This window comes from Coffea arabica, chromosome 4c (assembly GCF_036785885.1).
Source record: "Coffea arabica cultivar ET-39 chromosome 4c, Coffea Arabica ET-39 HiFi, whole genome shotgun sequence".
NCBI lineage: Eukaryota > Viridiplantae > Streptophyta > Magnoliopsida > Gentianales > Rubiaceae > Coffea > Coffea arabica.
The window spans coordinates 7058040-7072748 of record NC_092316.1 but is presented as its reverse complement, the minus strand read 5'-3'; the positions used below and the strand labels follow the sequence as shown (position 1 = coordinate 7072748).

At 34.9% G+C, this 14709-nt stretch overlaps 2 protein-coding genes across 4 annotated transcripts; one reads left to right on the top strand and one right to left on the bottom strand.

Annotated features, from left to right (window-relative positions):
- The first annotated feature begins 2608 nt into the window (after positions 1-2608).
- LOC113739743 (uncharacterized) lies at positions 2609-6306 on the top strand. The gene is made up of 4 exons (XM_027267054.2): positions 2609-3241; positions 4360-4932; positions 5289-5710; positions 5893-6306. The coding sequence occupies exons 2-4, from the start codon at positions 4408-4410 to the stop codon at positions 5996-5998; spliced, it is 1053 nt and encodes a 350-aa protein (XP_027122855.1). The 5' UTR covers positions 2609-3241; positions 4360-4407; the 3' UTR covers positions 5999-6306.
- Positions 6307-6778: 472 nt separating this feature from the next.
- On the bottom strand, positions 6779-9791 carry LOC113739744 (elongation factor 1-delta). Of its 3 annotated transcripts, none has more exons than XR_003460308.2 (8): positions 9633-9791; positions 8725-8834; positions 8534-8650; positions 8310-8403; positions 7996-8119; positions 7537-7726; positions 7199-7360; positions 6779-7023 (listed from the first exon to the last, which is right to left on the bottom strand). XR_003460308.2 is itself a non-coding variant. In XM_027267055.2 (8 exons), coding segments are annotated over exons 2-8 (699 nt in total). In that variant the 5' UTR covers positions 8811-8834; positions 9633-9791; the 3' UTR covers positions 6779-7021. The 3 variants fall into 3 exon arrangements, 2 of the variants coding, with proteins under 2 accessions (XP_027122856.1, XP_071901883.1); XM_027267055.2 differs by having other exon boundaries at positions 7613-7726; XM_072045782.1 differs by having other exon boundaries at positions 7613-7726; positions 9636-9791.
- Positions 9792-14709: the final 4918 nt, after the last annotated feature.

The window sequence follows — 14709 nt, the reverse complement described above, 5'->3', positions numbered from 1 at the left end:
TATTGTAAGTTCAGGATCCTACGTGCACATACACCCTAGCATAACAGCAACATTGCTGCATTTCAATCTGTTCTTTCTTATTGCAGAAGAAGAGTTGGAAATTTTAATAGCTCAAAGCTGGATTTCGATGTTGTTCGTGTCATTCTTGGAGAGAGAGCTTAACCGAGTTAGAATAGAGGAAATTCATGCATATTGTATCCAATGCTTTATAATCTGGAGCCCTTTGAAGGCCAACTACTGTAGACGACGAGTTGAAATATAACTAAGGTTTGTTTGCTTTTACGATAGTGCGTCTACAAAAAGAGCACTTGAGTTCATAAACAACACCTAAATTAATCCCACAAAATACAATCAAAAGGCAATTGCTGTATCAAAAGTGCTTAATTACCATTTTTTGATAACTAATTTTTCGTAATTTAAAAGCACTTATTTTTATTAAAAATACTTGTATCAGAAGTGCTTTTTTATTAGCCATCGCAACCCCCAGATAAGACTTATAAAAGAGACATATATCTTCACATAATTGCATCGCAGAATTAACAAAATTACCATGTTCGATTTTGTATTATGGGTCTATTTGGTTGGAAGTAAAATGTTTTCCTCGGGAAAATATTTTCCGTGAAAGTAATTTTCCATGAAAATCATTTCCCTTTCATCATTTTCAAGTGTTTGGTTAATTTATTGAAAATATTTTCTTACTTCATTTTTCTAGTGTTTGTTTAACTTTTGAAATATTTTCACTTTTATTTCTATCTTTACTTTCTATACATTATAACTACATACTTCTTCCCATGCAAAAAGAAAATTTATCTCATTATTTAACTTTAAAAAATCTTGAAGAAATGTATATATGAATAAAAAATATCTCCTTAAGCAATAAACAAATTGCTGGCCATTTAGTGTCAAATATCAATCACATGCAATGCTTATTGTGACATATATCTTGTACTCTTACTGCTGAAAGTTTCTCTAGAAAAGAATGTCCCTATTATACATAATTAATTACTAGCATAGAATGAGCAGGATGAGTTTTTTATTTTTATTTTGAATATACTAGGGGGAGGGTTATGTTGGGTTGGGTGGTACGGGGGAAGGAGTGTAAGGAAGAGGTCTTGGGTTCGAGTCCTCTTGTTCACACAAAAAAAAAAAACATATTACAAGATGTTTTCAGTAAGTTTTGAACATACTACAGACGGGATACATGCATTTCGAAAAATAACTTCAGTAAGTTTGGAAGGGAAGTTGTTTTCCATAAGATGAGTGAAAATATTTTACATAGGAAAATGTTTTCAGTAACTTTTGTGCAACCAAACACGGGAAATTAAGAAAATATTTTCCTGGAAAACATTTTCACCCGAAACAAACGGACCCTATAAGTAGTTATTTTTCTTTCTTTCTCTTATAATTTTACCCCCTTCTTAGCTTGGGGTTAGAGGTGTGGTTGGTACTTGGTACTACTACCATTCATAACCATGGGATGTTGAGACTTGCATAGATTTCCTTTTCCATGAAATTGTAGACAGGACCCCAACCTGCTCTCCTCACCATCACACTACTGCTTTTATATTAGAGTTGCGAGGTTGTCATCGTGATTTAAGTTTGTTTTGCTTCTCAAAAAAGGAAAGATGGAAAAAGAAAAGGAATGCCCAACAAAATTTTTCATGCACTATATATATATATATATATATATATATATATATACATTCATTGGGACCGAATTGTCCTATGCTCCTAGCTAGGCAAATTATTACTACTCACTAGAAATTAGAAAAAACTTGCAGCAAACGAACGGACAAATGAAAATGTTCACTTTACACATTAGCAAGTGAAATGGGAATCTAGACCCTCATAGACTTGATTATACCGTCCAGTGAAGCTCGTCGAATTGAAATTTTACTGACCTTGTCCCATTTGAGAAACATGAAACATTACACATGGCATGATATGGTAACTTAAAGATAAAATTATCAATTCAATTGAAACTTTTGTTGCTAACCAACCAATCCATCTTAAGAAAAGGATTAAATGCACTCATTTATTGACCACCTTGAAAATCTTCTACAAGTCTTACCATATATATATAATAAAATATAAAAAAAAAAAAAAGCTTTGCCAACAACTGTGACAATACAATTAAGTTTTTTTGGGGGTTGATTAGTCCAAATTTGTTCTTCTCCTCAAGCTACTAACTACTTCCTCCATGCTTGCCTGTAGCAGTTGGCAGCTGTTGTCAGTTCTTGATTGAAAAAGGTACTTTATCGCAGGCTTAATTGTTTTTCATATTTAGTACTTTATTACGCTTTTAATAGATTATGCATTCTTAAAGTTGTAGTTGAGAATGACTGGTAGAAGAGACATTGGAATCTTTGTCTAACTCTGTAACAACTATAAATTTTTTTTTATACCTATTTACAATCTGATTTTACTGCATCCGTGTGTTACTAATATATAAAAAAAAAAAGAAAAAAGAAAAAAAAGCAGGAGTTCAGCACGACCACCACCTAAGTTGGGATCTTCCCTGTTTCTTGATTCCCCCTGAATTTCTTGAACTTGTTTTGAAGCTCAATATGGTTGTCTAATAGTTGTACTAGAAAAGAAAAAAAAAAAAGATTTGTTTTTTTTTGTTTTTGGAGCAATAGCAGAAGAATTCAATGCTTATAAACATTTGATCAAAGGTTAGGTATTCTACCCAATCAAGTCATGACTTCTTAAATGATGAGACAATGGCGACAGCTGAGACCTGTCAACGAAGAATTCCTCCATTTCCTTCCAATTCTTTCTTCTCCTTCTTTTGTACTTGGGGTGGATTGGGGTGCCCCATGAGTTTCCCTTTGATGGTTTTATTTGCCTAAAGTTTTATTACTGTAATGGATAGCCGACCATTGATAGTCTGAGCTACTTTTGTTGCTTTTGCATTGTATTCTCCCCCCTTTATAGCTTTTATTTTTGCCAATTTTCACCTTTATATCAACTTTCTGCTTGCTGGTACTTGAGCGATTCCTCACCTTTTCCTACACCTTTTAGAGGTTAATTAAAAAGGCGGATGGATGACGATTTTTGCCAGTAACTAACAACAGAGTGTACCAGTGGTCCGGTGGAATTTTGCGGGTGATAACTCCTAGAGTGCTAACTTTATTTGTATTCCTAGCTCCCAGAATAGTACACAAGCTGCATTTGGTCGCGCTCAGCACATACTAAGTGGTTTCTCTCAGAAAGAAATTCATCGCAGACTTCGTAAATAGTAAGTAAAAAGCACCTTGAACAGACCGGCTTTTATTCATTTGATCTTTCTCCATCCATCTGCATGTATTTCTGTGATCTCTACTTGTCAGTTCTCTAATAAAGCTGTTATCTTGCTAAGTTCTTCGAGTACAAGCCCATATCTGCTGTTGTTCTTGTGCCTGTTTGACTATGTATGATCAGAATATATGTGCATCTGCTCTATGAAAAGAAGGAAAAAAAGGGTCGTTAAATCTGTGATTTCTACATCGATACCCTTCTGATTTGACTTTCTACGAGCTGTTTTCAAGAACATTGTGTTGAGAAAAGAGATTCGGAGTTTGCACTAATCAACATCACCAATTAAAAAATCACTTAGATAGATCATATGCAGGATTTCACAGCAGAGAAATAGAAATGGGGAGATGACTGATTTATTATTTATCACGGACTATCTTCACAAAGGATTAAGGATGCGTGGCAAGATATGGAGGATAGACATGTGAAAGTGAAATCCGTCCTCTTGACCGTCTGATTAGGCCTAACGTGATTGTTATAGTTCTGCTTAGGTGAATAGAGCCCTCTGAATTCCTGAAAAAGAAATTGATGAAAACGAAAGTCAATTAGTACTTGATTTCCAGCGGGAAGGTTTTTGACACTTTTGACACTCTTATCTTCCTTCCAGAAAGGTTGTCCCATAGATGTTTTTATCAATGTCAGTGGCTGTGAACCTTCAAACTTTTGCAGCCCCCATATTAAGTACGCAAGGGATGAGCTGTCATAAGTGCTTGATATTTTTCTGAGATTCACACTTTGATTTCTACAAGGAATTTCTTACATTTCTGTAGAAAGCAACATGTAAATGTCAAATCTTACTTGAGCACTCAATGTAGATCTGCAACGTAATATTTTGACTTGGAAGAATTGAGCTTTCTTGTAGCTTTCAAAGATGAGAAAAGTAAGCTTAATAAAATTAATCTGATTTAAAGACTAGAAAAGAAAAAAAGCAAACTTGTTATTGTCATGCAAACTACTCGATGCATAAAAGATCAGGTCCAGTGGGTAAAGGCCTTCCTTTTCCTGCCAACTGTAGATGTTAAGCCAACCAAATGATTCACCTTTAAATTTGTGACTTTTCAGGCAGCAGCAGATTTGGGATTTGAGGAACTTACAAATTCACACTACTATATGCAATTGGAAAGCAGAGATCCTGAGTATGGAGATTTGAGATGTATGGAGTGTGAAGTACCAGAAGTGGTTGTTTTCCTGAAAGAAAATGGTTGCCAGATCTTCAAGGGTTTGTGTATGGATGGGGAAGTGCCTTGTCATGACAAATGTTGTGTGGAAAACTGTGAGTTGGACCACAATAATATATCCAACCTGTTGAAGTATGAGCTGGCCAGAAACAGCAGAGAGGTTTCTGAAGAAATGTTGGTATATACTAGCATTTCAACTGGGGCAGAAGAATCTTTCTCTAACCATGATTGCATTCATGATGATGCCAAGCTTTGTGATGCTGACAAGAAGCTGCTGATGGAAGATAAAACAGTTTCTGGTGAAACTGCTCATATTTCAACAGAGGCTTGTTCTTCTTCAGAGAAGGAATTATCAGATATACGAAATTTGAGTAGTACTGAGCAGATCACCGGTCCCTCTCTTTCTCAGTTGTTTAATTGCGAAGATGTTAGACTAGATCAACAACAGAATCATCAGGTACAAATTCTACATCAATACTCTGCTGTAACACCTCCAGTCCCCAAAGGGCTTTATCATTGTCTATGAGCAAATGTGTTGTTTACTCATTTTGATGTTTCCCTGTTCAATTTTTAAAATGGAATTCCATTGCTCGGTCTCTAGTAATGTTGTCAGCTATTTTCACATTGCCATACTATTTATCAGGTTAATTAGTTCCATGACAATCAAAATTTGACGATCAATCTCAATCTTGTTCACCTACATTTTTATGCCAGTATTTCTACGAGGCAATGCAGGTTAAAAGTTGCTGTTAATAAATTACAGACTACCATGATCACCAAGAATATACCTGACTTGCATGGAATGGTTTTCAGGAGCATCCAAAGACGGAAACAATCATAGCGGAGACTTGGTCAGCTGGCAAGGAAGCAGATTGCAGAAACTGCAATGGAGTAGATCTAAGATCAGAGGTTGAGTTGGGAGCCCAAAGAATAACAGATGACTCTGATTCACAACCAATTACGGACGCCAAGGACGAAAGCACCACCGAAGACAAAAGCACCGAAAGCACCTGCGAGGCGGCGGATTGCATGTCAAAAGTACCATTATTAGCATCATCATCATCACGTCAAAATGAAAATACCGCAGGGCATCATCGAGAACTTGGAAGCTCTAGCTTCTCTGCAGCAAGCACTCCCTCTGGTCGATTAACGTTCTCTGGGTTGATACCATTTTCTGACAACATCTCCGTCCGCTCGAATAGCACAGCCAGCACGAGATCTTTTGCATTTCCCATGTAAGTTCCATCTCCTCTTCTTCTTCATCCCTCTTGAACTCCAGAAAACTCTCGTTCGCTGTGTTGCTGAGTCCTGACTCAAAACCAATCTCAGAAAATTTCATGCAATTAGAATGTAGAATGTACATTTTATTATATGCATCACTAACGATATCTGTATTGAATCAATGTCGGTTGACCAGATTAGCAACAGAATGGAACGAAAGTCCCATAAGAATGGCAGAAGTTGACAGAAAGCCCAAAAGGTGGGGATGTTGGAGGATGTGTTTTACATGTTCGAATTTTTAGAGTGTTGTAAATCTCGTCCTGTAAAATCTTTACCAAATACCACATGATCCAGATATCAACTTAATAATATACCCTGTCAAGTGTGAAAGGCCACATACTTTTATAATTTTTTTTGGTCACTTTTATAGTATACCCACTGAGGCAATGTATACTCTGATTTTCTTCAAATCTAAGGCTGCCTGATCATGCAACTCGTCAACTGATTTCCTTCAAATCCAGACATTGAAGGCCCGAGAAGTTCAGGTTCAGAAGGAAAAAAAAAAAAAGAAAAAGAAAAAGAGTTCATTTAGATCTTTGAAATTTCATTACTTATTCTGGTCCCCTAATACGCTAATTTATAGTAGTAGTTCATAGCTTAAAAGGAATACAGCAGTTCCCTCTGATTTACTAAAAATTTGTTGCTGAATACAATAACTGTGCGTGTCATTAAGATTTGTTATAACCCACGATTTAGCCATTGACAATTAGTTATACCATTAGGCAATCATGTTTTCAATTAGTTATACCATTAGGCAATCATGTTTATATGAATTACGAACCGTTTAGCAATTTCTGTAAAGATCTAAATTCCCCTCCTTGGAAGCTCTTCACAATCAACGCAATCTTTACAGAGGCAAGAGTCAGAAGAGAGCAAATTATCCAGAGTATGATTTTACTTTCTTGGGAAACATCCGAAGGGGGTCATTTTAGACACCAGCTGAAAGGCAATGGGCCTGTAAACAAGTCGAAGCGCATGAGGCTGATCCGTGCAGAAAAAGGACACGGCAGACTAAACCGATATTTCAACACAAAACAAATATTTTTTTGTAATCTTATAAAGCAAAATTCTGAAATTTCAATTCAAAGGTGACAGCATATCTAGACTGTAGTCTTTGACAACAAAAATAACCCAAAATTCTTTAAGCTAGACAATTATGTCAAAAGTCACAAACTACCATTATAATTTAGCAGAATACAAACAATAGGAACTTCCTGCCTGCTACGCCTCCAACAACTGTTTTCGTGCCGAGAAGATTCAGACATTTCTGTGAGAAGAATACAGCATATTGCCATTAGCTTGAGTCAAAGGAGAATAGCAGCAAACAAATGCACTTCAATATAATGTCAATCAATAAAACATTCCCGATTCTACAATAACAACCACCACCACCAAAAATAAATAAATAAATAAGTAAGAGCAGCATCAGAAGCAGAACTCACATATCTTGTTGAAAGCCACAATATCGCAGCTCTGGACAAACTCATCACATGGTTCAACTGTAAGATAGTTCTCAATAAGATCATCAACTGACACCAGGTCATCCACAATGGTAAGCATGATTTGTAATTTTTTTATGCCATATCCAACAGGTACCAGCTTAGCTACAAGTCAGAAAAGGTAGAAGTCAGACGGAATCATTATACTTGATATCATACTTGCTTTTATCAAAACAGTGGCACCCACAGAACACAAAAGGATAGAAAAAGTAAACTTCAAAACACTAGACAGAAGTTGGGATTTAGAGGTCCTTATTTAAGTACCAGTAAGTGTAACTCACAATTAATAAGATACCAGTTCCAAAAGTCTGCTATATTCAGTATAAAAACAATGTCCAAAAAAGAAGAGAATCATACAAGCTCCCCAAAGCAATCCCTCCATTTTAACATTTCGGACAGCTTCCTCAAGCTTTTTCATGTCAGTCTCATCATCCCATGGCTTGACATCCATCAAAACTGAAGACTTCCCCGCTGAAAAGACAGCAAGGGAATGAACCATTAAAATTGGAACAGGAAAACAAGATCAAGGATTAATCAAATAGGTCGTCACACCAAAAAAACACCTCCAGCTGCAATAAGACCTTGTGGACAAACTTCTTGCAGTCTAATCCACACCAGTGAAAACTAGCATTCAAAAACACAGCAAATACATAACATACAAACTAGATAAAAGCATGTCCTGGTTCAATCTCTTAGATGATGACCTAGCCACATATATCAAGGGGAATAGTCACACTCACACTCTTTCTTTTTGCCAGATGCCTTTACGGCAGCAGCACGTTCTTCGGCAGCCTTCTTTTCCTCTTCAGTTTCTTCACCAAATAGATCTACATCATCATCGTCATCATCCACAGCAGCTGCTGCCTGTGAATCAATTTTTGATTTCAGTGCATTTGTATCATATCCATGGAAGAGGCACTTCACAGTCCACATTTTCTTGGTTATTCGTTGTCATAAAAAACTTTTGAACATGATAAATAAGGAGAAGATCAAGAAACAAAAAGAAACAGGAACTAATATTGAACTCAACACACGAATTAAATTCCTAATACACCTTTGTATCAGCAGCAGCAGGAGTAGCAACAGCTTCCTCTGTGGCTGCAGCAAATCCTTCAATAGTGACACCGCAACCTTCCCCAGATATACCACTGTAAAATAACAGGTTGCAGAATGTTTAAAGGAAACTTAAACTATGATAAATGACAAACAACATTAGTCCAAAAAGAAATATCCAAGTTCAGGGTACATAATCAATACTAAGAAGCAATTAGAACTTACGAAATTCTTAAAAGTGCATCAATGTGTTTGAACCACCGAGATACATTCACAAATTCAGATGAGGGTGGTTTTGAAAGAGCAGAATACACAGTAATATCATCCTTAGAAGCCTGGTACCTAAGGCGACAACTCGGAGACATTAGCCAGAGTCAAATAAAGACTGCTCTACATGCAGCTAGAGAACAACTTACCCTGTGATATAACTACGTGTCAGAAGGTACTCATCAAGCTTCTTAAGGCCAGATTCTGAGGTTAGGTTGTAGAATGCGACAGCCATTGGAAGAATTCAATGTAGATCTCTCTGGAAGCAACCAAAAGCACAGATTTAACATTTTTTTCCTTTGAAATTCCCAAACATGATTACATCAACAAAAGAGAAGGGCATCTAGGTAGGACATTTGATTACCAAGGATGAAACAAGAAATATTAGGTAGCTCAAGCGAAAGAAAATTACAATTCAATTTGGGAAAAATTGGAATTTTGAGCTTTCTAAATCTTTTTTCCCCAATAAATGGTTGTGAACAGAAGTATAACATCAATTCAAAATACTTTGCCCATTGGTGAATATCGTGAAACTCTTATCACTTCTTCCTTCGATTTGCATCTTGCTATTCTGACAACAATTTCAGCTAAAGCTACGAGCAAATCCCACTAGCAGACATCCGATGAAACACCACTGCTAATAATTCCTAATTTAGCATCTTTGTATACAAACATCCCTCGACCAAAAACAGTGCTATTGCTGGAAATCCAAATTCAAGGGTTCTAACTAAATAAAAACAGAATTATCCATCTTTTTTACAGACTTTACCTTATTTTCTCGAAATATTTGCCCTTTTTTTTTTATCAGAAATCCACAATACATATTAATTATTCCAACTAAAAATCCCAATATTACCACATAAAATACTCAGTAAAATCATGAATTACGAATGATATCAGACAAATTCAACCGTAAAAAAAAACAAAAAAGCTGACATATAATTTGTTTATTTATCCAATCTATTGTTGGACTCTTCGTTCAAAACTATAAAAACATGTGCAAACATTCATAATTAGAGATTTATACATGAGCTGCGTATTTTAAAAAGAAGCTTACTACTGGGTTGCCGGAGGGAGAGCTGGGCAAGCTGAGATCTGAATAGACGGTGCGAAAAGATAAATAAAACGCTACTGCAGGTTTCGTTGGTTTAGGGTTTTGAGCTTTTATAGCATATTGGGCTCAATAATAATTTATCTCTTTTGCCCAGTTGTTATGCAAGGTGCGTCGTCGATTTTTTTTCTTTCTTAATCTCTACAGAAGCTGGAGACCACCAAATTCAAGGCCCAAGTCTACGTCGGCCCAAGTTAGCCAACGTCTTTCTTTGGTTGAAGTGATAAAACAACCAAAGTTGAGGCAATATGAATTAGAGTTTTTGAGTCCAGCAACCGTGATGATGGTAGTGTATATATTGTCAGTATATATAAGATTTATTTTTAATTTAATTATATATTAATATTCATCCTAGTATTTGTGAATTATTCATTATAATGTTGTAAGTTTGTATTTATTATTGATTTGATTATAAAAAGAAGAAGAAGGAGAAAGAAAGAATTGCTCGAGAAAACAAATAAATAGTTTTAATTGGAAGAATCAATTATGTTTAAATTAAATTTGAGTATCTCTATAGGATAGCCCTCAATTACAAAAAAAAAAAAAAAAAAAAAAGACAGCAAGTAATTGAGTTTTGGCGTAAGCGTTTTGAGTATCGTGCATGTGTTTAAAGTAATTGAGTAATTGGAAGATTATATGCTGCCATACCTATCGAGAAATTCTACTAGTATTTCTTTTGAGTATCGTGCATGTGATTATAATTTAATAAAATCTTGTCATATTATTTAATAATTTAAATTCTAAAAATCACAATCTTTTATGCATCCAACAGTAAATTAATACGTTACTGTACTACATTACTCGAAAGATACTACGAAACTCGCTTCGTTCGCCTGTAATTACTCACAAATATTAATTATTTGTAACTACCAAATTCATTAAAATTTTATTCAAAAACATTTAAAAGATCAAAACATTAGTTCCCAACCATGAGGTAAATGGAATCCAATGCATAAATTCGTTATGAATGTTTTATGCGCACTGATTCATTTCATGTAAAAATAATTAATATAATTTTTCTTAAATTAATCAGATACGAACGCAGGGTGCGTCCTTATCCGCAGTAAATATAGAACTGCAACATAACAAACGCAGCAGCCAGAGTTTTTGCTTTTAGGGGAGGGGGGGGGGGGGTTGGTTCTCTCTCTCTCTCTCTCTCTCTGCGGTCTATGTCAAAGAAAGAGACCCACTTGTGCACATGCAGCAGAAGTCTATAGACCTACATGAGCCAGTAACTTCCAACCAATACAAACTGGTCCCACTCTCCAGTCTCCACTCACGCATAAGTCTCTAGACGACTGGACCATCAGAACCCCCCCCCCCCCCCAGCCACTTCCCCTGCACTACAATTGCATCGCACGTCATCCATCATTTTAAGTTCGCACACATCACATCACCATCAAACTACCCTCCCGCCCTTCTCATTCCTTCCCTATCTCCAAGTCCCAACCCCCCCCCCCCCTCACCCCCCAACCACACTGCAGTTTTCTTTCTCCTGCGATAAAGATTTCCACTGTGCTCATCAACAGCAGAGCTGCACATCACATGAGTCGTGCGGATCGCAAACAGCTCCACTCAACATTCCAACTTAAACTTAGGCCTCGCTTGGCAAATGAATTTTTAGGATATTTGTCTTAGATTTTACTGTAATTTCCTATAGAAGCTTTTAAAAAATTTTTTTGAAATATGTAAAGTTTTGAATATTTTAAAGAGTATAATTTAAAAGCTTTGAAATTTTTTTTTGAGATTACTGTAGTTAAAATTTTTAAAAAACTTGTAACAGACAAATTTGATAAAAAATTCGAGTGCCAAACAGGGTCTTAATGATACTAGTTTACAAGTGGATTCGATTTTATATATTCATATTTTAATAATAAAATAATATATTTTATTAATTTTTAAAAATTATTATAATAAATTAAATTTTTATTTTTTATTTTTAAAATTCGAATTCGATTTCACTCCAATTTGAATTGAATTCGAACTCGAGTTTTACATTCAAAGCTTGTCGTCGAGCTCGAGATTGATAAAAATTAAGTTGAGACTCGGCTCGATTCGATTTGTTTGCAATCTTACTCATCGATGGACATCTTTCCGAAATCACAAATTGCTTATGAAAATTTCTACAAACTGCCTATTTTACACAATAGCGGAACTTAAACACAGGATCTTTATTGAGGAATTGATGCGTTAGTTATTTTGTACCGTTCTCCTTTTATATTTAATTTGAGAAATTTGTTCTATCCAATGTGTTGGTTAATTTAGTTATACACAAAAATACAAAATTAAATTGACTAAATGTTACCGTTTATTTTGTGCAAATCAAGTATTCTCATTTGAATTTCATGTTCTAGTGGCATGTTGATTTACTAATCAACATCAGAATACGGACTATTTTAATTATTAAAAAAAAGTGAATAAAATAATTTGAGAGAAATAAAGAGGAGTCCAAACGCTAATCCATTATTGTTTTTGCCAGTTGCTCTTCACTATATGTACGAGCTATATGCTGATTCAGTGATGTGTGCAGACGACAGGCCGTCCCTGGGCCTACCCAATTGATCACGGAACTCACGTGACCATCGACACAGAAAATTCCATTAAAATCGTTCCTTTTTCTTTTTCTTATTTGAAACAAAAATCATTCCTTTTTCTTTAAAAAATCCATTAAAATCATTCCATTTTTTTATTAAAAAATTTCCATTAACATCATCCCTTTTCTTTAAGAAAAGGAAAAAATTGCTAGCTCATTAACATAAAGGAATAAATCTTGGGAGAGGATTAAATTAGATGATAAAATAAGAAAAATTATAAATAAAAAATTCTAGATTCAAAACCTTTCACTTATTAAAAAATAAGATATAAATCTCACCTTTTTCTTCTTTAAGAGCAAATTATTATTATTTATTTTTAGCAACAGCAGAACCTTCTCCTAAATGCATCCGAAAGAACGAATTTTTCAGTTTTCACGCATGGAGAGTTAGGACTTAGGAGGGGCCGACGTTATTGGCAGAGTAGCGTGTTTTTGACTTTTAGCTGTCATAGCAACATTTCACACCCAAAGGGTAAAATTTCCCAATTTTTTTTTTCAAACTTTTAAAATTAATTAATTAAACTTAATATCAGATTTAACTCCAAAAACCGACAACTCATGAGATAAATCTGGGGACTTAACTATCCAATCCTCCAACTCCGAAAAAATGATGTAGAACTACAGAAAAATTAGTAGGACAGCCTTTTATTGTGAGTTAGAAAGGATATACACACACATATATATATATATATATATATATATATATATATATATATGTATGTATTACAGTCCATTTAGATTAAAATTGTTGTGGTTGTAGCAGAATATCACCGGCCATTGGGAGGGGATAACACTCCGTTCCAGTCCAGCTGTAGTCCCTGATTATTAGTGTGTAATTTTTGTGCTGCATATGAATTTAGGAGAGGTCAAATTTCTCCCAAAAAAGTTGTGCAATCTTAAGCTATTTCTGTAATTGCACTTGCATGAGCAATTGGATTAAGCCCAATTAGCTCCATGGAGAAGATCTCCTACTTTATTAGGAGTCAAAATCGAAAAACTTCTCTCTACTTCTATTATTATTATTATTAGTAGTAGTAAATCTAATATATACACTATCATCATCGCTTGATTCATGACATGTGTATACAAATTAAATTTCAAATTTAAATTTTACATAGCTGTCATTTATCCGGCTCTTATAGTGTATGTACTATCAGCGTAGAAAAGTTTAATATCCTATTATGAGTAAATTTTATATATACTGACAGTATATATACTATCATCATTAAATTCATGGCATGAGTGCAGAAATTAAATTTTAAATTTAAATTTTATATATCTATCATTCATCAAATATTGATAATATATATACTACCAAAATAGAAAAGATTAATTCTATTATTATTCTGATACTTGACATCGTATATATAAATCCAAAAATAAAGAAGAGACTTCAATGTTCGGATCCTGAATGAAGCCACGTGGAATCGTAATGGCGCATGGGAGTTGTCTATTCAGGAGGTCCCGCAATCACCAACCGACCACATGCCTCTATCTTCCCCATTCCCATGCTAGTGTTGCTACCTACTCTCCTCCCCTCCGTACGCTAGCAATACATAGCCGCCCCTCTGCCTCCGCCCTCAGCCCAATTATCCACTCCCCACCCTACCCCTAGACATTACATTTTACATGTGCCTCTGGCCTCTCACTCTGTATAAGTTTGCAAGATTTTTCAAGTACTTATTCAAGTACCACTGCTGAAACATTTAAAAAAAAAAAAAAAAAAAAAAAGTACCACTGCTGAACAACGATTTGTGCAGTGCAGTCATTTAATTGAGAGGGCATATTCCTTGCAATTTTTCTTCATTTGGCGGGACAAAAAGAAATCTTCTCACTTGAAAAAGAAAAATATTTTGTTGTTAAACTCGCATCGACCATGATGGTTTATCAATGAAATTAGCTGTATAAATAAGCGGAATCAAGTCGAACACTTGGGTGTTTAAAATTTATTTGATCATTTTAATAAATTTAAAATTTTATTCAAACTTAATTTGTTTATTTATCAAATTGAATTCAAACGAAATTTTTATTGAATTTGAATGTCTTTGAACATAAAATATTATTCAAATTTGATTTGATTGATTGACGAACCAAATTCAAACAAATTTTTAACAAATCAAATCCAATTCAAGTATTGAATAATCCGATTCATCATCCTTCGGCACTCTTATCAAGCCAAACTTGACGAATAATTTAATTCATCTTTTTAGTCTTAGATAAGTACCGTAATATTAAACCATATAGTACCGTGATCACTAATAAACAGATTCAGAGTTTCTTCCGTCTGTTCGGACCGCATAAGCCTACTAATGAGAGTACTAATTACTAGTACTACTAATGTATTGCTTAAACCTAAGAATCAGCGGAGAAATGAACTCCCAAGAATCAGCTGCAGGCAAAGTAGCCCAGCCCAGCTACCAACTCCCTACA

Bases quoted from the DNA above. Each gene is read 5' to 3' on its own strand.
- LOC113739744 (XM_027267055.2), bottom strand. From the start codon at position 8,810: ATGGCTGTCGCATTCTACAACCTAACCTCAGAATCTGGCCTTAAGAAG. The intron at 8,404-8,533 runs GTAAGTTCTAAT...GTTATTTTACAG, and splicing joins GATGCACTTTTAAGAATTTC to TGGTATATCTGGGGAAGGTT. The intron at 7,361-7,612 runs GTATGATTCTCT...TCTGACTTGTAG, and splicing joins GGGATTGCTTTGGGGAGCTT to CTAAGCTGGTACCTGTTGGA.
- LOC113739743 (XM_027267054.2), top strand. From the start codon at position 4,408: ATGCAATTGGAAAGCAGAGATCCTGAGTATGGAGATTTGAGATGTATG. The intron at 4,933-5,288 runs GTACAAATTCTA...AATGGTTTTCAG, and splicing joins ATCAACAACAGAATCATCAG to GAGCATCCAAAGACGGAAAC. The intron at 5,711-5,892 runs GTAAGTTCCATC...TCGGTTGACCAG, and splicing joins AGATCTTTTGCATTTCCCAT to ATTAGCAACAGAATGGAACG.